At 40.6% G+C, this 26,202-nt stretch overlaps 1 protein-coding gene across 1 annotated transcript in view; it reads left to right on the top strand.

The window, feature by feature from the left end:
• The first annotated feature begins 4,911 nt into the window (after positions 1–4,911).
• LOC139393101 (neuronal tyrosine-phosphorylated phosphoinositide-3-kinase adaptor 2a) overlaps positions 4,912–26,202 on the top strand; it is a 97,757-nt gene continuing 76,466 nt past the window's right edge. The window contains exon 1 of the mRNA XM_071141451.1: positions 4,912–5,114. Coding sequence (XP_070997552.1) covers positions 4,912–5,114 — 203 coding nt within the window. The remainder of the gene's footprint in view (positions 5,115–26,202) is intronic.

Genomic DNA, 26,202 nt, shown 5'->3' with positions numbered 1-26,202 from the left:
AGGAGCCAAGCAACTAGGGAGGGAGCTGGATGCTCGCGGGTTGCCGTGACAGCACCACAGCCTGCTGTTTCTAGTGACGACTGATGCAAGAATGTGTGTCTGAACTGTTCTAGGGAGGGGGAACCAGCGGTTGTCTGTGTCCAGCCCAGCTTGCAGTGTCCTGGGTGCCCCTTCTGTGCCTGAATATCTGTCCGTCACTGAGGTTGGAGGTGGCCCTTGCTTTTTTACAACGCGGTACTCAGTCACTGGAAGATGGTCAACCTCCTCCTCCTCTTCCTCCTCATGCGTCCCTGTGATCTCCAACAGAAGCAGCAGCACTACCAGGCTCTCTCCTCTGTCATGCTCTGTACCACTGGGGGCTCTATGGTGCTAAGCTCCGGGTGATCCTGCTTACCTGCAGCTCAGCCCCCTCTCCTCCCTCCTAGCCTGTGTGGTGGACAGGACTGAACACCCACTAGTGTGGTCAACCTCTAGGTTACCTTGGTCTGACCCCAGCACTACCCAGCCACTGTAAGTATCATTCCCCTTTGCCTGCTACACTATCCTGCTTTTATTCTGTTTTCTGGTTCCGCTTCAGCGTCTGCCTATGGATCTGTTTCAATGCTCTACTGTCAACATTGATTGTAGAATGTAGTCTCCCTACTATGAGCTATATGTTGTTGGTTGTATACAGTATATGTTAATAGGGAAAGACAGTCCTCAAAAAAACCCTTGGAGTATACAGTAAGTCCATTATATTGTGCATACTGTCTATCCATATTGTTATTTGTATTCACACTATTTGTTATTGTCAGTTGTATACAGAATCTATGTCCATTGTAGCTATATTGGTGGTGCACTGCTCACCACAAACCACTGCAGATATAAAATTTCACGCTTCCCGTCTCTGAGGCGGAACAAATGTGTCTCAAACGATGAATTAGGAACTCCCTTTTCTGCATTATGTCACCCTCCACCGTGAGATGCTGTTGCCTGGCAACAGCCGGGCTCGCTCTCCATTCCATTTTTAGAATGCAGCTGTGACTCCATCAGGAAAGCAAGGAGTGGGGGGTGGACTAGGAGAATTGGGCCAAGGATTAGAGGAGAAATTTAGAATAGGAAAAAGAGGGACAAGCGGAGAGAAAGAGAGAGCGGGTAAGTGAGAGTGCAGGGAATGACAAAGGAGAAAAGAGATCGATTAACTCCTTTTACATTCTGCACCTTGATTTATTCACACCCATGTGCACGGACACACACACACATACCTTCCCCCTCACCACATACAAGAAAACTCATCCTCCAATCCCTATAAATACAAACAAAAATACGCACTCCCACCCCATCAGCTATGTATCGGTGTGTGCATTTGTGGGGGGGGGGGCAAGTCTGGGCTAGCAGCAGATCAGCCTGTTAGCCTGCTAGCCATGTAGAGTCTTGCAATGGGCTACACACCGCTTGCATATCACCAGCTGGCTGAGGTCCGTACCACTCCCCCATTGTTTGTGTTCGAGAGCATCAAAACCATGATGTCTCATTGATAAATTGTCACTGACTGACAAATAAATCAAATAAAAATGAGTAGTTTTTTGTGAGGCGATTTGTAGATCAGTCAGTCTCGACTCAACTTCAATATCGGCTGCAATGTTAAAGGTGCCCAGTATCTCTGGCATGATGCAACTGTTTCTCTGAGCGAGAGGTTTCTCATCCAATCAGATCTCTCTGTGGTCTCTGGTGTGGCTAATAGGATCTCAACAACATGCCCAAATTCACCCAAAATGCACTGCAACATAGGCTCACAAAAAATCACTTTGTGATTTATATATATATAAACCTTATTTTGACAGGGCAGTCATACTGAGACTAGGGTCTCTTTCGCAGATGAGCCCTGCATAAATACATCAAACACACACAATATACAAAATTACAAAAAATATTAAGAAAAACAGACACATTTATCAACATAGAGGTCTCTGACCATTACTCTGAACTGACCAAGGGGGACCAGAAAATCTCATTTCAAAGAGCTCTGTAAGGCGTTCCACATAAAGGGCGCAAAAAAACTAGAAGCAGCTTTACCCAACTCTGTGGAGACTGAAGGGGCATCCAGTGTAATCCAAGCCTGGTCATTTGTAAGTCTAAATTGTATTAATGATGATAGACGCATAGGAAGTTTCTGCATGAGTGCTTTGTAGATAAACACAATATAATTCTGCTCACTCCTTACATACGAAGAGGCCCAACCCACATTTTGATACAAAACACAATGGTGAGTTCTACAACCATCACCAGTAATAAACCTGAGGGTACAATGGAAAACAGCATCTAGTGGTTTAAGTGTAGATGCTGCTGCATGCATGTAGACAATATCATAATCTAAAATAAACATAAAAGTGGCCTCTGCGATTTCCTTCCTAATTACAAAAGTCAGACATGATTAATTTCTGTAAAAGAAACCAACCTTGATCTTCAACTTCTTCACCAGCTCAGTGACATGTTTTTTAAATGGTCGTTTGTCAACAAGCCAGATACCAAGATATTTGAAGGATGGCACTCGTTAAATTTGTGTACCGTTCAAACTAGTCATTACAAATTTATTTAAATATGGGTAATGGGACCTAGAAAAAAAGCATAGGTTTTGTTTGCATTTAGCACAAATTTTAGATTTGCTCTCAAACAACTACACACACAATCCAACAATGATAGGCAGGATAATTTCAAATATGCTCACAAAATCATACACAACGCTGTTAGTGCTCAAACACACACACAGTTTTGTTGACATTTTATATTAATGCAAATCTACTCTAGATCCATACAAAAAAATTACCACTACCCCACTGGGCACACCATGTCATTTCAACGTGGAAATGTGGGTAACGTTTGATTGAGAAGTTGATCAATGAGATTTCAACCTTTATTCACCCACTCAAAAAGACAGCCAAAAGTGTGCTGAATTCCCAATCTGTTATTAAACCTCTTAGGGCTCGCGAACCGCTAGCGTGACACCTGTCGATAATCTCCGGTGAAATTGGTGCGCGCCAAATTCAAATGACAAAATCTTAATATTAAACATTCATGAGCATGCAAGTGTCTTATATCATTTAAAAGCTTAACTTCTTGTTTAATGCAACTGCATTGTCAGATCTCAGAAAGGCTTTATGGTGAAAGCATACCATGCGATTATCTCAGGACAGTGCCCCATGTCAAAATACTTTTTCAACCAGCACAGGCTTCACAAAACCACAAATAGCGATTAAATAAATCACTTACCTTTGAAGATCTTCCTCTGTTTTCAATGCCAAGGGTCCCAACTACAAATTAATGTTTGTTTTTTCGATGAAGTCCTTCTTTATGCCCAAAAAAGCCTGTTTAGTTTGCGCCATTGATTCAGTAATCGACTCCTTCAATATGCATACAAAGGAATCCAGAAAGTTCCGGTAAACTTTGTCCAAACAAGTCAAACAATGTTTGTAATCAAACCTCAGGTACCCTAATATGTAAATAAATGATAATATTTCAGATTGAAAGAACGGTGTACAATAGGAAACGAAAATAACGAAGAGCGCGCACTCATTCACTTTGGAAAAACTACTAGTTTTTCAAGAAACATTCCTGAAACCCTGTATAAAGACTTGACATCTAGTGGAATGATTAGGTTCTGCAACCTGAGAGCTATTTTTATATATAGACCCATAGACTTGCATTGGAAAGGCCTGTGACCTCCTGCCATATCAATTCTGTTATACTCACAGACATTATTTTAACAGTTTTAGACACTTCAAAGTGTTTTCTATCAAATTCTACCAATTATATGCATATCCTAGCTTCTGGGCCTGAGTAACAGGCAGTTTACTTTGGGCACGTCAGTCAGGCGGAAATTCAGTATACTGCCGCCTAGCCTTAAATAAAATACAAATGCATTTGTCCCTTGCGCTGAATATAACCTTACCGTAAAATGCTTACTTACAAGTCAGTAACCAACAATGCAGTACAGCAAATAGTTAATTGCTAAATAATTGTGTAATAATTGCTAAATAAACTAAAGTAAAAAACAAAATATAAAGTAACACAATAAGATGTGCGGATGTACAGGTTAGTCGAGGTAATTTGCACATGTAGGTAGGGGTAAAGTGACTATGCGTACATAATAAACAGTGAGTAGCAGCAATGTAAAACAAAAGTGTGTGTGTGTGGGGGGGGGTGTCAATGTAAATTGTCCGGCTGCCATTTGAATAATTGTTCAGCAGTCTTATGGCTTGGGGGTAGAAGCTTCTAAGCTTCCCAGTGATGTTTTGCGCCTTACGCACTACCCTCTGTTGCACCTTACGGCTGGATGCTCTCGACGATGCAGCTGTAGAACTTTTTGAAGATCTGGGGACCCATGCCAAATCTTTTCAGTCTCCTGAGGTGGAAAAGGTGTTGTCGTGCCCACTTCACGACTGTCTTGGTGTGTTTGGACCATGATAGTTTGTTGGTGATGTGGACACCAAGGTACTTGAACCTCTCAACCCGCACCACTACAGCCTCATCAGTGTTAATGAGGGCGTTGCCCCTGAAAGTGGATATAATGCTGACGATCTGATGTTGTTTCAATGGTTCAAATTCAACATATTACTTACAAGATTTGACTGTTGAAAATTGGTTACAGTGATTACATAATCCTATGGTTGTAATGTCACCCACAAAACAACAGTTTACATTGATGACTTTATTCAAATCCAATGTATTTTCCACATAGACTCCACGTCACAATACGTTGACAAATATTTGTGCCCAGTGGGACATTGCATGTCATTTCCCTGCTCAACGTCGTTATACACCAGACATCATTACTATTGACTTGACCTCCTTATCGTGTAACTCAGCCCTGTCTGTGTTTCTACCCTATCCCTCTACTTGCAGTGCTTTCTGCTCCACTGCCAGTGAAAAACAATGACTTCTCAAGAGGAGGAAGCATCGTTCAGCAGGTTCTTCCAGTATGTGGAGGACAGTGGACTCAGGGCCTATGACGGACTGGTCATCCAGAATGCCTCTGACATCGCCCGTGAGAGCGACCGCGTCCGCAAAGAGACCAACTGGGCCTACCTTCAGGAGAAACACGATAAGAAGAGAAGACAGGAAGAAGCCATAAAGAGGTAAGACAAAGAGCTCATGCGCTTGCACACAAATACGAACTAAGACACGTCATATGTATAACAACCTGTGTGAAATCAATGACAGACTGTGGGAATGACAGACTGTGGAACTGTGGGAATGTGTTAATTTTAACTTCACAGGACAATAACTTCACACACACATATACAGAGAAACACACACCAATGCAGTAGAGGAGAACTGGGACGAAAGTCACACTTTTTGTTTCTTTCTAATTGCTCAGAGACTGATAGAACTAGAGACACCATATTTTATTACAAACAGACACGTGTCCTCCACCATTAGTCATTTAATTTCTAGGGTAAAAGAGTTTAAATTAAATAGACCGAGAAGAGAACTAGCCTAACGTTACTTTTGTACCTGCCGGTGGGGACTGAAGGAACACTGTCTCGGGACGGAAGTACGTGCACAATATATGTCTTATCTCCATGTTTCTGGTTTGTAGTATGTTACTTTAAACAAATGTGACCGACCAGCTCAATTCAGTCTTATGTAGCAAAATGTGAAATTGTACAGACTCAGAGCTACAAAATGGTATATCATACACTGCAGTTGAGGAACAATGGGAAAGTGATTCTGCTTTGAAAGTTGATAAACTTTTTGTTTTGGTACACCTACTGTAGAGCTCTTCTTTGTCTACACCTATTCAGCATTGTTCATATCCTCTTAAGTCTTAGCCCAACCCATCTCTTTAAGGATTCACATGCGAGGCCATGTGCTAAACCGAGTAATTAAGGTAGTGTAGTGAACAACCAAAGATTTCAAGACTAAAAGTGGTGAAAGTAGTAACCTACAGTAAAGAAAATATTGACTGTCAAATTATAGTTTATTTTTCACATGCCCAGGATACAGAAGGTGTAAACAGTACAGTGAAATGATTACTTTGCAAATTTGCATAGTAGTAATATCAAAATTAGAAAGTGTCCAGATGAAAATATTTTATAAATATTTTACACAAAAACAAAAACATAAATGCAACATACAACAATTTCAAAGATTTTACTGAGATACAGTGGTTTTTCCTTTAAAAGTTACGAGCTTATGCCGCGACTGTTAGTGGGAGATGGTGGCATTTTGTCATTGTACCACACTGTCACAAGAGGGAGTTAGAACGCCGATCTATCGGTAGTCTAAACTGTGGCAATTAATGAAGGTGTTTTCAGTCTGAGTCTTTCCTCTGCCACTGGAGTCCTGCATCAGGCAACAAAAAAACTGTCAGCGATCCTGGAGTTAAGAGAGAACTTGGGTAAATGCAATGAGGGAAATTCACTTGACATGTGGACTGACGATTTTTGAAAAGTAGGCACGGTGGGATTTTGGTTTCTCTCAATCCAAAACCAGAAATAAATAATTCATAATAACAAACTGGCTTAATTTACAAATTAGTACGAATGTCTCACCCCATGTTCACAAATGGCATTTCCCTTTATTCAGATTACAAATGCTCACTTCCAGTTATTTGAAATGAAATCTCCAAAATATTGTTATTTTTTACAAAGTTAATCTGCTCATGTTGTGAGTGTTCAATTTGTGACATTTGTCACGCCAGCCTTTGCTTTGGCTCCCCTTCCTGTTCAGCTCAGGCATTCGGCATCGCCGGCCTTCTAGCACCCCCACAACATGATGCTGCCACCCCCGTGCTTCACTATTGCTAAGGTCTTCTACGGTTTGAAAGCCTCCCCCTTTTTCCTCCAAACATAATGATGGTCATTATGGCCAAACAGTTTTGTCCCAATGTGCAGTTGGAAACCATAGTCTGGCTTTCTTATGGCGGTTTTGGAGCAGTGGCTTCTTCCTTGCTGAGAGGCCTTTCAGGTTATGTCAATATAGGACTCGTTTCACTGTGGATATATATACTTTTGTACCTGTTTCCTCCAGCATCTTCACAAGGTCCTTTGCTGTTGTTCTGGGAATGATTTACACTTGTTACACAAAAGTACGTTAATCTCTAGGAGAAATAACGTGTCTCCTTCCTGAGCGGTATGACGGCTGCATGATCCCATGGTGTTTATACTGTACTTTATACTGTGGTTTGTACAGATGAACTTGGTACCTTCAGGCGTTTGGAAATTGCTCCCAAGGATGAACCAGACCTGTAGAGGTCTACACATTTTTTTCTGAGGTCTTGGCTGATTTATTTTGATATTTCCATGATGTCAAGCAAAGAGGCACTGAGTTTGAAGGTAGGCCTTGAAATACATACACAGGTACATCTCCAATTGACTTTGGCCATAATGACCATCGTTATGTTTGGAGGAAAAAGGGGGAGGCTTGCAAGCCGAAGAACACCATCCCAACCTTGAAGCACGGGGGTGGCAGCATCATGTTGTGGGGTGCTTTGCTGCAGGATGGACTTTTGCGCCACACAAAATAGATGGCATCATGAGGCAAGAAAATGATGTGGATATATTGAAGCAACATCTCAAGACATCCGTCAGGAAGTTAAAGTTGGTTGCAAATGGGTCTTCCAAGTGGACAATGACCCCAAGCATACTTCCAAAGTTGTGGCAAAATAGCTTAAGGACAACAAAGTCAAGGAAATTGGTGTGGCCATCACAAAGCCCTTACCTCAATCCCATAGAAAATGTGTGGGCCGAACTGAAAAAGCGTGCAAGAGGCCTACAAACCTCCCTCAGTTACACCAGCGCTGTCAGGAGGAATGGGCAAAAATTCACCAAACTTATTGTGGGAAGCTTGTGGAAGGCTACCCGAAACGTTTGACACAAGTTAAATCAATTTAAAGGCAATGCTACCAAATACTGATTGAGTGCATGTAAACTTCTGACCTACTGGGAATGTGATGAAAGAAATAAAAGCTGAAATAAATAATTCTCTCTAATATTATTCGGCCATTTCACATTCTTAAAATAATGTTTTGATCCTAACTGAACTAATACAGGGCATTTTTACTTGGATTAAATGTTAGGAATTGTGAAAAACTGAGTTTAAATGTATTTAGCTAAGGTGTATGTAAACTTCCGACTTCAACTGTGTGTATATGTATGTATATATATATATATATATATAATGTCTTACAGAGCCTTTTCATAAGTCCACTCAAGTTTCTTCAACTATCTTCTGACTGTGATTAGAGTGATGTTGTACCGTGATGCCAGCAGATTCCAGATTTCCTTTGCCGATCGTTCATCATCTTCAACCATCAGTGAGTCGAAGGCTTGAATGGTCTCGCTGGAAATGGAATACAATGTAAAAATGTTCAACATACAGTAAAGTCCAGCAGTCGATTTAAGCATTATTTTTGATCATTGCTAGGCCTACATTACAGTATTGTAGCCTACTATACCTGTTAATTTTCCTGGGCTTCGTGATCGGCGTAACACAGGCGAATAGCACTGTCTGTGACCATAGTCCCCAAGTCTAACTGTATTTTACCGACATGTTTAATTAGTCAAGGTTCCTTGCTCTTCCGCACTTGATTGTTTATCAGCAGGACAATAGACTCCTACCGAGCTCTCCAAATGCATTGTTTTCTAACCACATCTGGATGGATCCAAAACTAATTACTATGGGAATAAAAAATACTGAATGACAGAAATATTGGAATAAAATAGGCTAATGAAGGCATCAAATTCTTGCTTACTGGAACACCCAAAGTCATCCAATTGTTATTATAGGATTTGAAGCAATAGCCTACCTGTGTGTTGTCAACTATTTCAGCACCGATTCGTGCTGCTCTGAGACAAGCATGGGGACTGGTCTTGATAAATCAATGAGATTTTAGTTTTCACTGAATCTTTGTTTTAAGTTTTGGTTAGCCTACAATTTGGGTGTGGAAATGTACGGATTATTTTGCTTTTCACAGTCACCGGTCACATTGTACAGCGCCATATTGTCCGTAAAGCCTGAGGGTTTAGTTTATTGTTTTTCTTGGAATAGAAACACCATAATATCAATCAAAAATAATTCAACTAAAATTCTTTAAATCAGTCCCATATACTGTGTTCATAAATTCTTTAGAACAGCCAATATTTAAAACAGTCAAATGCTTCTCAAAGATGCCCTCTGGTGGTCAAACTAGCACTAACTTGCATTAATGGCAACAATGGCTGACACTTACATAATGTGCCATAGAATTCTGCGGCAGCCTGCAAGCTGTGCTGCAGTACGATGCAACTTTTAAAGGAAGAACCACTCGCTGGAGAGTTCAAATAAGAAAATCAGCCAATTGAAATAAATATATTAGGCTCTAATCTATGGATTTCAGGACTGTGAATACAGATATGCATCTGTTGGTCACATACTTTTTTTTTAAGTTAAGGGTGTGGATCACAAAACCAGGCAGTATCTGGTGGAACCACCATTTGCCCCATGCAGCACGACACATCTCATTTGCATAGAGTTGATTAGGCTGATGATTGTGGCCTGTGGAATGTTGTCCCAACTCCTCTTCAATGGCTGTGCAAAGTTGCTGGATATCAGTGGGAACTGGAACACGTTGTCGTATACGTCAATCAACAGCATCCCAAACATGCTCAATGAGTGACATGTCTGGTGAGTATGCAGGCCATGGAAGAACTGGGACATTTTCAGCTTCCAGGAATTGTGTACAGATTCTTGCAACATGGGGCTGTGCATTGTCATGCTGAAACATGAGGTGATGGCGGTGGATGAATGCACGACAATGGGCCTCGGGATCTCGTCATGGCATCTCTGTGTATTGAAATTGGCATCGATAAAATGCAATCGTGGTCGTTGTCCATAGCTTATTCCTGCCCATATCATAATCCCACTGCCACCATGGCACACTTTGTTCACAACGTTGACATCAGCAAAACCAGTCACCCACATGACACCATACCATGCCATGTGCACATGTGTAGACATATAGACAATAGTGACCCATCCACTTAACTAGATGTGGCTAGATGTCACATGACCCATCAATTTAGACAGGTGTGTGAAGTGGTGTCTTTTGTTAAGACATGATGCTAGCTAGCTAGTTAGCTGGACAATGATCTAAAACCCCAACCCGTACTATTAGCAATACAAAGTGATTGTCATAGCTAGCCACATGAAATGCTGTAGTATGAATCTGCAAGTAGCTAAAACAAACCATCTAGGTTCAATGTTAGATAGCTAGCTAACAGGCTATACATATCAATGCAAATGGCTTTCTGGGATACAAATAAAATTGCTACATAGATTATACACGTAAAGTTAGCTAGTGAGCCAGCAAGCTAATGTTTGCTAGCTAGCTAACAGTACGCTTTAACTTGCAATGAAAACAACTTCCTGAAAAAATGTAAAACCAATACAAATGTAGCTAGCTAGACTTTAACCCGTATACATGGAAGAACGCTTGGTGGCGGCATATCTTGTCCGTTTGGTTTGTAAATAGCTACAGCTTGTTTGGGCCGTTGCTGTGTTAAGTCACTCCGGATCACACTAACTGTGTGCAGAAAGTAGTCCCTCACAACTTTTTCCCACTGAGCTTTGTCAATAGTGCCTGCTAAACTTTGCTCAGCGATGTTGTTGACAGCAGAAAAAACACTTTTGCAGTTATCCTTGGCTAACGTTATATCTTTCAAAAAATCCGCGGTTGCAAGGCTTATCTACAAATACTTAGCAGCTCATGTTATAGACAGAAGCGTGCTACTCTCGGCATGTCCAGCCCATCGATTATCTCAGGCAATCATGGCTAGCAGTAAGGTTCCTGTTTTTTCCCGTGGCTAAACCAAGTAGACTCGTAATATAACATTTTTATTCATTTTTACAGATGGCATACAAGTTTGTCATTATTAATGTTCCAGAAGACATTTCTACAAAAAACACACTTTGATAATATATATATATATATTTTTAAACATTCAAATGCATCTCCTGTGAAGTAGTGATGTACACCTAGCTTCTTGAAATGGGTCACAAATGCACTATACTGTACGTTTTAAATAAGTATTGCTTTCGGTTCGACATTTATGAAAATGAACCACGTGTCAACATCACAAGGTTGTGTAACCATAATATTTTGCCTTACAATATTAATCGAATTAAAATAGATCAACTAATAGCTAAATATTTTTTAGAAATATGTAACTTTCACACATTAAAAAGTCCAATACAGCAAATTAAAGAAACTTCTTGTTAATCTACCCATCGTGTCCAATTTCACAAATGCTTTACAGCGAAAGCACAACATATGATTATGTTAGATCACCGCCAAGTCAAAAAAACACAGCCATTTTTACAGCCAAAGATAGGAGTCACAAAAAGCTGAAATATAGATAAAATGAATCACTAATCTTTAATGATCTTCATGCGATGACACTCATAGGACATCATGTTACACAATACATTTGTTTTGTTCGATAATGTGCATATTTATATCCAAAAATCTCAGTTACATTGGCACGTTACATGCAGTAATGTTTTGATTCCAAAACATCCAGTGATTTTGCAGAAATAATCATAATAAACATTGATAAAGGATACAAGTGTTATTCACAGAATTAAAGATAGACTTCTCCGCTAGACTGCAACCGCTGTGCCAGATTTAAAAAAAACTTCACGGAAAAAGCATAATCTGAGAACGGCGCTCAGAGCCCAATCCAGCCAGAGGAATATCAGCCATGTTGGAGTCAACAGAAGTTAGAAATAACACTATAAATATTCACTTACCTTTGATGATCTTCATAAGAAGGCACTCCCAGGAATCCCAGTTCGACAATAAATGGCTGATTTGTTCCATAAAGTCCATCATTTATGTCCAAATAGCCACTTGTTGTTAGTGTAGCCCAGTAACCATCTTCATGAGGCACAAGCACTTCGTCCAGACAAAAACTCGAAATGTTCCATTACAGGTCGTAGAAACAAGTCAAACGATGTATGGAATCAATCTTTAGTATCTTTTTAACATAAATCATCAATAAGGTTCCAACCGGAGAATTCCTATGTTTGAAGAAAAGCACTGGAACGAGAGCTAACTCTCTCGTGACCGCGCGTCATGAGACCAAGGCACTATGCCAGACCACTGACTCAAGCAGGTCTCATGAGCCCCTCTTTAGAGACGGTTGACATTTAGTGGAAGCCGTAGGAAATGCAACTTGACTCCATAGACACTGTGTATTTGGTAGGCCAAGCTTTGAAAAACTACAAACCATCAGATTTACCACTTCCTGGTTGGATTTTTCTCAGGTTTTTGCCTGCCATATGAGTTATGTTATACTCGGACATCATTCAAACAGTTTTAGAACTTCAGAGTGTTTTCTAACCAATACTAATAATAATATGCATGTATTAGCATCTGGAACAGAGTAGGAGGCTGTTCACTCTGGGCACGCTGTTCATCCAAAAGTGAAAATGCTGCCCCCTATCCAAAAAGGTTTTAATGGGAATTGTAGTAGGATATCTTTCAAACCATTTGCAAAGGCTATTCATGCTTATCTCTACAAATCATGCGCTTTCCTCGTGTCTTGATAGAATACATGTCTTTATTCTCTTCACAAACAGCACTCATCATGATTATCACATTTCCATTGACCCCCAAAAGCATAAAGATATGCATTTTTAACCGCTAACCTGTTGATAAAAGCTTATGTGGAAAGCAGATCCATCAAGTCAATTGATTAAGGCATAATTCTAATAATGTTATATTTCGGTTTAAAACATTCTGTCACTTGTTGATACTTTGCTAACATTATAAAAGCAATATGAAAGTCATCAGTTTACATTGTGTTTACTTTCATGTCACCTGTCTCTCGTGTAACTTCTCCCAGGCTAACACCCAAGACTAGCTAGCATGATACTTGAAACCTATTGTAACGTAGATGCAGGGAGTCAGTTAGTGAGTTTAATGATAACGAACATGGAATGATACAAAACAAGAGAAGGGTCTGACATGAGAACACAAACAATGCTACCCGATGACTGACAAAACTAGTGCTAGATAAAGGGTAAGTAATGAAGGTATTAATGAAGTCCAGTTGTGACTGATAGGGCCCAGGTGTGTGTAATGATGGTTGCCAGGTGTGCGTAAAGATGGGTTGCCAGGACTGGTGGCTAATAGACCGTTGACGTCGAGCGTCGGTGCGGGAGTAGACGTAACACCTATGTTGTAGTTTAGTCACAAGATGGGTTAAGAAAATGACATGTTTGAAACCATAAACAATTAAACACTTTCAGTTCTGTTTTTTTACTTGCATTGCTCAAAACAGTTTTTTTGTCCTCTACAGTAGGAACATGCTGACTTCACCTAATCATTCTAGCTTCTGTGTTATCTGAGAAAATGGGCCTGTTACTATCGCCCCGTGTTACTTTTGTCCCAGCTCTCTCCTAGTACACACACAAACATATACAGACTGAGGCAGCAAAGATGTACAGAATGAAATCCCTGGTTTTGCTTATACCATCTCACTCTCAAATGAAATCAATGTTTATGGTCACATGCTTCGTAAACAACAGGTGTATTGTAACAGTGAAATGCTTAATTACGGGCCCTTCCCAACAATGCAGAGAGAAAGAAAATAGAGAAATAATAGAAAAGTAATAACATGTAATAATAAAAGTAATGATAAATACAAAATGAGTAATGACAACTTGACTATATACACACACGGGGTACCAGTACCGAGTCGATGTGCAGGGTTAATAAACAGTAGCAGCAGCGTATGTGATGAGCCAAAAAAGTTAGTGCAATAAGGGTCAATGCAGATAGTCCGGGTAGCAATTTGGTTAACTATTTAACAAACTTTTTAGCAGTCTTATGGTTTGGGGGTAGAAGCTGTTCAGGGTCCTGTTGGTTTCAGACTTAATGCATAGGTACGGCTTGCCGTGCCGTAGCAGAGAGAACAGTCTATGACTTGGATGGCTGGAGTATTATTTTTTACACCGCCTGGTGTTAAGGTCCTGTATGGCAAGGAGTTTGGCCCCAGTGATGTACTGGGACGTACGCACTACCCTCTGTTGCGCCTTGTAGTCAGATGCCAAGCAGTCAACGTAGCAAATGGTGATGCTGCCAGTGAAGATGCTCTCAATTGTGCAACTTTTTGAGGATCTGAGGGCTCATGCCAAATCTTTTCAGCCTCCTGAGGGGTAAAATGCATTGCAGTGCCAACTGTGTTGGTGTGTGAGCACCATGATAGATCCTTAGTTATGTGGACACCAAGGAACTTGAAGCTCTCAACCCCATTTCACTACAGCCCTGTGAATGTGAATGAGGGCGTGCTCGGCTATCCATTTCCTGTAGTCCACGAACAGCTCCTTTGTCCAGGATCCAGATGAGCTAGGAGGGCACAATGGTGTTGAATGCTGAGTTGTAGTCAATAAACAGCATTTTCACATAGGTGTTGTCCAGGTGGGAAAGTGCAGTGTCGAGTGCAATATAAATTGTGTCATCTGTGGGTCCGTTGGGGTGGAATGTACATTTTGGGGTGGGTCAATGGTGTCTGGATGATGGTATTGAACGTGAGCTATGACAAGCCTCTCTGTGACCACAGTCGGTCTTATAGCTGAAAGTGACTTTGGCTGAGTCTCTACCCCATCCCTCCTCCCCCCACCTCTTTTAAGAGCACTTGAGAGAATTATCATAATAAGATCTGGGTCTGTCCAATGTTTGCATGATATAGTAGGGTATAACACCTGTACACTGTGAATGGAGCTGGAAGTCCCCTGACCACTTGGTACTAATGGGGATGTTTGGATTAGGAATAGAGTCAGATTTCAGCTAGTGTCTGTATCAGGGAAAGTGTGTTTGTGTGTGTGTGTGTTCTCTCAGTTGTTGGGAGTCTAAAACTCAAGTTTTGGAATTACGAGCAAGATTTACTCCAATATTTCTACATGATGAATTGAGCTAGCTATCCTATCATGTTATAAAATTGTTACTGAACAGATTTGTAACTGTACTTTGGCTGTATCTACAGTATGTGAAGAAAGTGTATTCATTCAGTTGAATGGTGCATAAAAAGTCAAGACCATGACCTTCAACGTGTATAAAGTAAAGACCATTCAAAATTGTTAAAAGGGAGACCACCATGACAAGCTAAAAAAAAACATGTGATAGAGAAATGGATAGATGGATTTCCACTCCAGAATTCTTACTGATGGACAGAACAACATAATGTAACTCCAAGTCAATCACACTTCTGTGAAATCAAACTGTCCACTTAAGAAGCAACACTGATTGACTATAAATTTCACATGCTGTTGTGCAAATAAAATAGACAACAGGTGGAAATTATAGGCAATTAGCAAGACACCCCCAATAAAGGAGTTGTTCTGCAGGTGGTAACCACAGACCACTTCTCAGTTCCTATGCTTCCTGGCTGAGGTTTTGGTCACTTTTGAATGCTGGTGGTGCTTTCACTCTAGTGGTAGCATGAGACAGAGTCTACAACCCACACAAGTGGCTCAGGTAGTGCAGCTCATCCAGGATGGCACATCAATGCGAGCTGTGGCAAGAAGATTTGCTGTGTCTGTCAGCGTAGTGTCCAGAGCATGGAGGCGCTACCAGGAGAAAGGCCAGTACATCAGGAGACGTGGAGGAGGCCGTAGGAGGGCAACAACCCAGCAGCAGGACCGCTACCTCCGCCTTTGTGCAAGGAGGAGCAGGAGGAGCACTGCCAGAGCCCTGCAAAATGACCTCCAGCAGGCCACAAATGTGCATGTGTCTGCACAAACGGTCAGAAACAGATTCCATGAGGGTGGTTTTGGCAAATTCGCCACTGGCGCCCTGTGCTCTTCACACATGAAAGCAGGTTCACACTGAGCACATGTGACAGTCTGGAGATGCCGTGGAGAACGTTCTGCTGCCTGCAACATCCTCCAGCATGACCGGTTTGGCGGTGGGTCAGTTATGGTGTGGGGTGGCATTTCTTTGGGGGGCCGCACAGCCCTCCATGTGCTCGCCAGAGGTAGCCTGACTGCCATTAGGTACCGAGATGAGATCCTCAGACCCCTTGTGAGACCATATGCTGGTGCGGTTGGCCCTGGGTTCCTCCAAATGCAAGACAATGCTAGACCTCATGTGTCTGGAGTGTGTCAGCAGTACCTGCAAGAGGAAGGCATTGATGCTATGGACTGGCCCGCCCGTTCCCCAGACCTGAATCCAATTGAGCACATCTGGGACATCATGTCTCACTCCATCCACCAACGCCACGTTGCACCACAGACTGTCCAGGAGTTGGCGGATGCTTTAGTCCAGGTCTGGGAGGAGATCCCTCAGGAGACCACCCGCCACCTCATCAGGAGCATGCCCAGGCGTTGTAGGGATGTCATACAGGGCCTCATTTTGACTTGTTTTAAGGACATTAAATAAACGTTGGATCAGCCTGTAGTGTGGTTTTCCACTTTAATTTTGAGTGTGACTCCAAATCCAGACCTCCATGGGTTGATAAATTTGATTTCCATTGATATTTTTTTTGTGATTTTGTAGTCAGCACATTCAACTATGTAAAGAAAAAAGTATTTAATAAGAATATTTCATTCATTCAGATCTAGGATGTATTATTTTAGTGTTCCCTTAATTTTTTTAAACAATGTATTTTTAACACTTTTTTGGTTACTACATCATTCCATATGTGTTATTTCATAGTGTTGATGTCTTCACTATTATTCTACAATGTAGTAAATTGTAAAAATAAAGAAACACCCTGGAATGAGTAGGTGTGTCCAAACTATATATATAGTAAACATATACACAGCAACAACACAGACATTTTTTATGTAACCCTAATTTTACCAGGTAAGTTGACTGAGAACACATTGTCATGTACAGCAATAACCCGGAGAACAGTTACAGAGGAGAGATTTATGAGCCAATTGTAACCTGGGGATGATTAGGTGGCCATGATGGTATGAAGGCCAGCTTGGGAATTTTGCCAGGACACCAGGGTCAACATCCCTACTTTTACAATAAGTGCCATGAGATTTTTAGTGACCATAGAGAGTCAGGACATCTGTTTAACATCCCATCTGAAAGATGGCAACCTACACAGGGTAATGTTCCCCCCAATCACTGCCCTGGGGCATTGGGATATTTTTTTAGACTGGTCAAAAGGGTGCCTCCTACAGGCCCTCCAACACCACTTCCAGCATAATTTGGTCTACCATCCAGGGACTGACCAGGACCAACCCTGTTAGGCTTCAGAAGCAAGCCAGCAGTGGGATGCAGGGTGGTATTCTGCATGAAATATATGAATGCCTTCAAGCTATATACAAGATAAGTATCACACAAATCCATTTTCATTGAAAAGCAATACTGATTCTGGTACAATAGTGTTAGTAGCTGTCATGTCTGGACTATCATTTGAATGTGAAGACCTATTTATATAAAATCAGTTCTCTAAGTTTAATTATTACGTGATTAAACTAATCATGTCAACATTAATTAGCTAGGAAGTCGGGGCACCACGGAAAATGTTGAGATTTACAGAGTTGTAATTTTCTGAATATAACTTTTCAGATATTTTAATATCTGATCAATTAGTCATTCTCATTAATGTATTATTATTACCTCATCAGTTCTCATTACTGAACACCACAACCCCTTGGATATCTGCACGAACACTAGCATACATCATGAATCAGCGATATACAAATGTACTTAGTAAATAAATAATCAACTAAATAATCACAATTAAGAATTACATAACAAACAAACAATAGATATTTGAGGTACTACATGATACAAAGAAAGTCCCTAGCGGACAAAGCCGATATGAAATCGTCCTGTAGAGTTCCTCAGAGTCTCTGGTTAACTTTCCCAAAAGTCACAATGTCTTTCGTGGTTGTAGGTGGTTAGAACGCATACTTCAGAGTACCATTCAGAAATGTTCTCATAGAATAGATTGCTTCGGCGGTTGGCGGTATTCTCGATCTAGGTTTACGTAATTTCTAGCTGCAGGCTAGTAATTCATGTCGTCTAGAATTTTCTCTTATTCTGTAGTGATCTATAGTCTCAGAGTTGAACCATTTCCAGCCATGTAGCCAAAACTACAGCTGTATGGTCTCTGTGGCCTATAGAATTGTAGCAATTCCAACGTGGGGACTCCTTCCCGGCGTTCTCTGACTTAATGCATATTTTGTAGTAAGTGGGTTTTATACTCTGTGGAAAAAGGGGCAGTTCTATGATGCCTAATGTGGGCTCACTCTCACGTGTGGCCACTGACTAGTTCATCTTTATATGAAACTCTATACTCTCATTTAGAAGGTTAACATCACATTATATATTTTCACAATATTTAGATGTAACCCTGACAGCTGCGAAATGTACACTTTAGGAGATTCAGTTATGTGTGCTCTCTATCCTTCATGAGATTACCAAATGAAACACACTCGTCATAACTGTCCCTTAAGTGTGCACGGACCATTCCCACATTCTCAAAAGTAGAAATATTGTTTTATTCTCCCATTTTGGGGATTAGGAGTTTGGCCAAGTCTCTCACTGTGTCCCACAGTTACACTTTCCAATCTCAATAATACAGACCCAGAAGCAAATATTTATGACTGTCATAAACTGTGGAGAAAGAAAGAGAGAGGGGGGGCTATGATCCTCCCCCAAGGGCACGTCATGACATAGCTCTCTTGGTTTTAAGAGTCTGAACACTGATATACTGCTTATTGGCTGTTCAGTGGATGTGTAAGATCCAAAATTATTTATTTACCCCTCTTACATGTGAGCTCTTTGTAAATGTCTCTGAGATTCTCTTGCTTTCTTCCTACAATCTTACCACAGACCATCATTCATCAGGTGTATGATAATGACAAGTAGAAGTAATCAGCATTTTAAAATGAATTGATTTAGTAGACTGTTTAATTATTCGGACTGTTCATGTCTATTAGATAGAAAAGTATATTGGCAGTGTACATTTTTTTTGCTGTTGTAAAGTAAATTTTCTCCAATTCTCAATTTATTTTAATTGAGCTGAGGAAAATGTTGCATTTTTGAAGCTAATTTCCAGGAATTCTATGCATTTTGCAATGGATAATACTGTGTTTCTCTTCTCAAACATTATAACAAAATCAATGGGCATGTGCCCTGATTGCCTGGGTCTGGGATTTTTTATTTATTTGATTGTTAGTTCTTTATGATGGTATTATTGAAACATACTTATAGTTATTTTTCTGCATGATTTCTATCTGGTTTTGGTCAATAAAGTTGACACTGAAACAGTTTTCCATCCCAAAAATGACCACTTCAGATGGTAATGAGTTAGCATGCTAACTGTTCTTGTAGACTTCTAGTCATTGCGCTGATTCTAGTTAGCATTTGCTCGTGAAACTACCTCTAACTTCCTTCATACTGGCGACAGAGACATAAAAATGGTATCCATAATGGTATTCTGTTGCCGCTAACAATATTTATAAAACAATTATTTTTCACATGCAATAATCCCCCAAAATATATTTTTTTGTGGACTCCCTGCAGTACCCCAGTGTGAAAACCACTGCTCTAGGGAATAGAGAGCAATAGTAATGGCTTATTTTTGTGAACACTAACTCCACCATGCCTCGTTGGCCAAAGCTTACTGTGGTTGCTCAACTTAAAGTTTTGCGATTTTGCTGCTGTAGAGGTAATTTGTGGTTTAGTAGGTACTACTTCATTGCTCCAGACCAGCGCAAGGGGAAGTTAGAGCACTGATTATGCTTTTGGGTCCCAAAGCGCTACTGTGTCTCTAACTGACAATGAATGGGCGTCATGCACCAAATAGAAACTGATAATTGTGCACGACTTCAGTATTACTTACTAAAACTCTTGTTACACTAAGGTTTTTATTCTAAGAGAAACTTAGACTACAATCAGGGTGTGGAAATGTTAGGATTATTTTGCTCTTACTGTAGTACTGTAGTCCCGACTAGTCACATTGTACAGTGCTGAGTGACATACCGGTCTAAGATACTGCATTGCAGTGCAAAATACATTGCTACAGATGCTGGTTCAATGGCTGTGACTGGGAGAGGCTTTTGTAGGCTTTTGGTTTATCTCCCTATCTCCCCAAATTAGTAACAATGTCTCAACCCATGTTCAAGATTGGCCCTTTTCTCACTCACTTTACGTTATTTGAAAACAAAATCATCTCCAAAATATTGTTATTTTTTAAACAAAGTGATTATCAATTATTATTAATTATTTTAGAATTATATAAAAGCCCCTTAGATATACTCACAGATATATTATTAACCCTGTTTTTCACATGCGTAGCAGGCAGTGAATTCTGCAAACAACGTTTCTAGGATGGGCTATTAGCAGGTCAATATATATTGGTCGTATTGGTCATGGCTCCCGAGTGGTGCACAATGGGATTGCCTTGTAGTTCTCCAGTTTTATCCACTGAGATAGCGGTGGGCGCACAAGGCTCAAGGCACGAGGGCATGGGGCGTGGGACGCACCGCAGAGCAGTGCACAGAAGACGGACCTAGCCCATGGGGAAGGGAGGAGGAGGAAGGGGGGGTGACCCCAACCCCGCCACAGAGAGACACTTTAAGGGGCATTGCATTAATAATGGCGCTGACTAGGGAAACGGTCCCGCTGTTCTTAGTGCATGTCTGCACGTTTTAACTAAAAGAATGTAACTAATAATGGTGCAAAAAATGCAAGTTCGATATGATTTCAGAGGGCAAAAATTATGACATTTTAAAGTGTTAGACCTCTCGCTAAATGAGTCAATCAAAAGGTAGACTAAAATGATTTACAGAAATATTGGAATAAAATTCTCTCATGAAGGCAAACAATTTAGAATCCTCCAAAACTATTATGTTGTAGCATACTCCCGATTTTCCATTCCATCCTAGCAGAAACCCTGAGGGTTTAGTTTTTCTTTTTACTCGGAATAGAAACCCCATAGTTTTAATCAAATGTATTGAGACAAATTTCTTAAAATCAATCCCATGTACTATGTTATTACAAAAAAGTGTACAAATTCTCTATTAATGCCAATATGGGAGACGATCAAATGCTTCTCAATGAAGCCCTCTGGTGATCAAACTAGCACCAACTTGCATTAACGTAAAAAATGGCTGACAATAAATAATGCGCCATAGAACGTGTTATTTGTTTACATTGGATAAAAGTAGAGACTCAGCTGCAAAAATGGTATATCATACATTTCATTTAAGGAACAATGGGGAGGTATGTCAAGCCCTGGCCATAGAGAGGCTTTTATTCTCTATTTTGGTTAGGCCAGGGTGTGACTAGGGTGGGCATTCTATGTTCAGTTTCTATGTTTTGTATTTCTGTTACAGGAATTATATTCCTCTATGTTTTAATACCCAATTAAAACTAAACACTCTGTCAATTCATAAGAATTTGTAAGACTCTTATTTGTATAAAATGGACAGAGACCAGTCTTAAAAGTCAACAAGCAGCGTTTATTCTCAAGAGTACTGCCCATTATACATTTTACCACAGGTTATAAACTGAAAATGACGTCATTAGTTTTAGTACTAGCCCGTCTCATCTCCGCTCCAGTACAATGGCTGTATGATTCTCAAGCTTTCTCACATTGTCTCTCCCTATTAAGATAATTTATGAACAGAGCCAAGGTCTCCCTGTGTAGATAAGCATTCTAGCCAGTCTGGCTATAAGTTCGTTCATTTCTACCAAGGAACAGACAGTCATTGTTGTAATTCTTGATTATATTTACACACATTATATTCAGTACTAGGATTATAAAGAAATTCATACATTCATACATATACAGTAATATAATAGTATTCTGATTAGTCAGTCCTGATTGAATTGTATACATAATTAGTCATTATTGATAAGGGAATTTTTAACATATCCACCCTATGATTAAATATTATACACAAAATCACACATGTAGTTATATTGAAATATTAAGAAGCACACTTCGATTTTTATTAGAAACATTTCTTGTTATCAAAATATCACTTAACATAAACCATTACTTGCATTCGCACTGACTGTTTTTAGGCCTACATCAGAATCATAACTCTTCTTATCAGGATTTTCGTTACAATCTTCATAAAAAGTCTAATATTGAAACAAGATACAACCTAACCTCCCTAAATATCAAAAATGGTCTCATCAAACATAAGTTCCCCACAAATGAAGGATCCAGATTCGTCTACTTGTTCTGTAGACATGCATTCAGCACTCCACGGGTCAGAACCTGGAATCGGCCCGTACCTCAACATCTGTTGTCATCGATTTCTCCAGAGTCCTGGAAATAAGGCCTTGTACACAGGGAATTAGACAACAGCCCCATAAAACTAAAACAGTCACACAGGTGAATGTAGCCCATAACACAGTGATCATAATATTTTTCCATTTTCCAAACGTACTATCAAACCAATTAGTCAGATAAGTATCCACCCCAGAGTTTTCTGCCAAACAGTGAGCCAGGGAATCCAAACCAGCTGAGGCTTCGGAGGATTCGTCCGGAGCTGTGTCATTTGGAATGAAAATACAACACATGGTCTCGGAGATCACACATACTCCTCCCTTTTCAGCCAATTTCAGCCAATTGTCCCAAAGCCACTCCTTTGTGGTCTTGTCCGTGTACTTAGAGTTGTTGTCCTGTTGGAAGGTGAACCTTCGCCCCCCTCTGAGGCGCTCCAGGTTTTCATCAAGGATCTCTGTACCTTGCTCTGTTCATCTTTCCCTTGACCCTGACTAGTCTCCCAGTCCCTGCCACTGAAAAACATCCCCACAGCATGATGCTGCTACCAGCTATGGTAGCTGTAGCTATGGTGCCAGCTTTCCTCCAGACGTGACGCTTGGCATTGAGTCCAAAGGGTTCAATCTTGTTTTCATCAGACCAGAGAATCTTGTTTCTCAAGGTTTGATAGTCTTTAGGTTCCTCTAAGCTGGCTGTCATGTGCTTTTTACTGAGGAGTGGCTTCCGTCTGGCCAATCTACAATAAAAGCCTAATTCATAGACTGCTGAAGAGATGGTTGTCCTGGAAGGTTCTCCCATCTCCACAGAAGAACTCTGGAGCTCTGTCAGTGACCATCGGGTCACCTCACTGACCAAGGCCCTTCTTCCCCGACTGCTCAGTTTGGCCGGGTGAGACTGTTGACACATTGAGGAAGCGATAGGAAAAGGAATCTGGTTGATATCCCTTTAAATGGAGCAATGGGAGGCTATGGAACATGGAGTTTTCAAAATAGAAGCCACTTCCTGGTTTGATTTTTCTCAGGGTTTCGCCTGCAATATCAGTTCTGTTATACTCACAGACAATATTTTGACAGTTTTGGAAACTTCAGAGTGTTTTCTATCACAATCTGTCAATTATATGCATATTCTATGCTGTTTACTTTGGGAATGTTATTTTTTCCAAACATAAAAATTGTGCCCCCTAGCTGAAAGAGGTTAAAGGTCCCCAAAGCACACACATCCCTGGGTCACCCCATTTTTCAGTTTGCTGCAGATAGCGACTGGAAAGAGCTGCAACAAACACTCAAACTGGACAGTTTAATCTCCATCTCTTCATTCAAAGACTCAATAATGGAAACTTACTGACAGTTGTGGCTGCTTCGTGTGATGTATTGTTGTCTCTACCTTTTTTTTCTAATGTTTTTCTCTACCTTCTGACTTGCCTAGTTAAATAAAGGTTAAATAAAATTTAAAAAAACATGTCAGTAGGGGTATGTTTGTGTGTGAGCATATGTAGTTTGTACTCATGTGTGAGTGGAGTGCGATAGAGATTACATCATCTGTGGATCTTTTTGCATGATATGTGAATTGGAGTGGGTCCAGGATGCCTGGGATGATGGTGTTGAAGTGAGCAATGACCAGCCTTTCAAAGTATTTCATGGCTACAGATGTGAGTGCTACAGGGTGATAGTCATTTAGAAAGGTTCCCTTGGCGTTCTTGGGCACAGAGACTATGGTGGTCTGCTTGAAACATGTAGGTATTACAGACTGGGTCAGGGAAAGTTTGAACAGTTAAATAAAGGTTAATAGAAATAAAAAATTCAAACAAATAAATAAAATGTCAGTGAAGACACTTGCCAGCTGATCAGCGCATGATCGGGTTACGAATCCTGGTATTTCGTCTAGCTCTGCAGCCTTAGAGCGTGCTCACACAGTCGTCTGAAACAGTTGGTGCTCTCATGCATGGTTCAGTGTTGCTTTCCTCAAAGCGAGCATAGAATGTATTCAGCTCGTCTTGTAGTCTCACGTTGATGGACAGCTCGAGGCTGGGTTTCTCTGTGTAATATTTGATAGTTTGCAAGCCCTGCCACATCCGATGTGCGTCAGAGCTGGTGTAGTAGGATTCTTGGTCTTTACTGATGCCTTGTCTGTTTGATGGTTAGTTGGAAGGAGTAGTGGGATTTCTTAGATGCGTCCGGATTAGTGTCCCACTCCTTGAAAGTGACAGCTTTTACCTGTCATTCATGGCTTCTGGTTGGGATGTGTACAGTACCAGTCAAAAGTTTGGACACACCTACTCATTCCAAGGTTTTTCTTTATTTGTACTATTTTCTACATTGTATAATAAAATTCAAGACATCAAAACTATGAAATAACAAATATGTTATCATGTAATAAGCAAAAATGTGTTAAATAAATCAAACTATATTGCCTTAAAGACAGTTTTAAACACTCCTGACATTCTGTCAACCAGCTTCATGAGGTAGTCACCTGGAATGCATTTCAATTAACAGGTGTTCCTTGTTAAAAGTGTATTCCTTTTCTTCTTAATGCATTTGAGCCAATCAGTTGTGTTGTGACAAGATATGGGTGGTACACAGAAGATAGCCCTAAAGTCCAATATTACTTTATGACTTGAAGGTCAGTCAATCCTGAAACATTTCAAGAACTTTGAAAGTTTCTTCAAGTGTTAAATACAAGTAAAACCAAGTTCATGCTGTCAGGATCTGCATATGTGCACTATAAACGGAGCCCACATTGAGCTTTTTCTCAATATAAGTACCTGTGTGTCTGGATTGATGTAAAGTTGTCCTTCGTAACGCATATAGAAAATCTGACTAAGAAGCTAAGATCCAAGATGTTTTTATATCTAAATAAATCATGCCTTAGTTATCAAGGCACAAGGCGAGACCCAAATGCAGACACAGGAGGAAGATGGTTGGAGTCTTATAATGTTTATTAATCCAAAGGGATAGGAAAGAGAATGGTCGTGGACAAGCAAAAAGGTCAAAACCAGATCATAGTCCAGGAGGTACAGAGTGGCAGACAGGCTCGTGGTCAAGGAAGGCAGAATGGTCATGCAGGCGTGTACAAAGTCCAGAAACAGGCAAGGGTCAAACCCGGGAGGACTAGAAAAAGGAGAATGCAAAAAGCAGGAGAACGGAAAAAACGCCGGTTTACATGGAAACGCACAAGACAAACTGGCACAGAGAGACAGGAAACACAAGGATAAAAGCACTGCGGAAAACAAGCGACACCTGGAGGGGGTGGAGAAAACAAGGACAGGTGAAACTGATCAGGGTGACATTAGAATTAAAAATAGGAGAAAGATTGTTCAAACAACGCTTCTCCCTGCATTGGATTTTGGTGATATTGTTCACATGCATGTGGCAACCTCTGTTTTAAAAAACCCTGGTCGCAGTCTACCATCCCGCAATACGTTTTATCAGAGGGAAGAATTTTAGGACTCATTATTGTATTCTGTAAAAAAGCAATCTTACAGAAACTCCCTCTATATGTAATATCATTCATTAAGATAAGCATCATACGTTACCAAAACCATTCAAAGGAATGGATAACACTAGGGATCCCTCCAGTCTGCACAGATTTGGGAAAATCTATGTTTAGTTTATTTGGCCCTAATTTGCTAGTGACACTCAGTCAGTTTAAATTATTGATTGAGGACATTTATGTAGTTAAATGTGATTGCTTTTATTAAATATGTGTAAGGGGTGCGTAACTGGTGGCAGGGGGCGCAGGAGAGCAGAACTAGGTAATAGCCGGAGCAGTTTAATTTCAAAACCAACGGCATAAAGAAATATCCAACATGGGTACAAAACCCGACGACATCAGTAAAACGTGCACAAGCACTTACAACAAACATTTCGGCACAAAGACATAGGGGGGAACAGAGGGTTGCGAACACTGGGGCCTCACTGCGTTGAAGGTCTGCGCTGGCTTTCTGGCGCAGCACGGCGCGCTGAAGGTGAACATG

Source organism: Oncorhynchus clarkii, chromosome 33, assembly GCF_045791955.1.
Source record: "Oncorhynchus clarkii lewisi isolate Uvic-CL-2024 chromosome 33, UVic_Ocla_1.0, whole genome shotgun sequence".
Classification (NCBI taxonomy): domain Eukaryota; kingdom Metazoa; phylum Chordata; class Actinopteri; order Salmoniformes; family Salmonidae; genus Oncorhynchus; species Oncorhynchus clarkii.
Note: the sequence above shows the minus strand (reverse complement) of the source record. Positions and strands in the feature narration are given on the sequence as shown.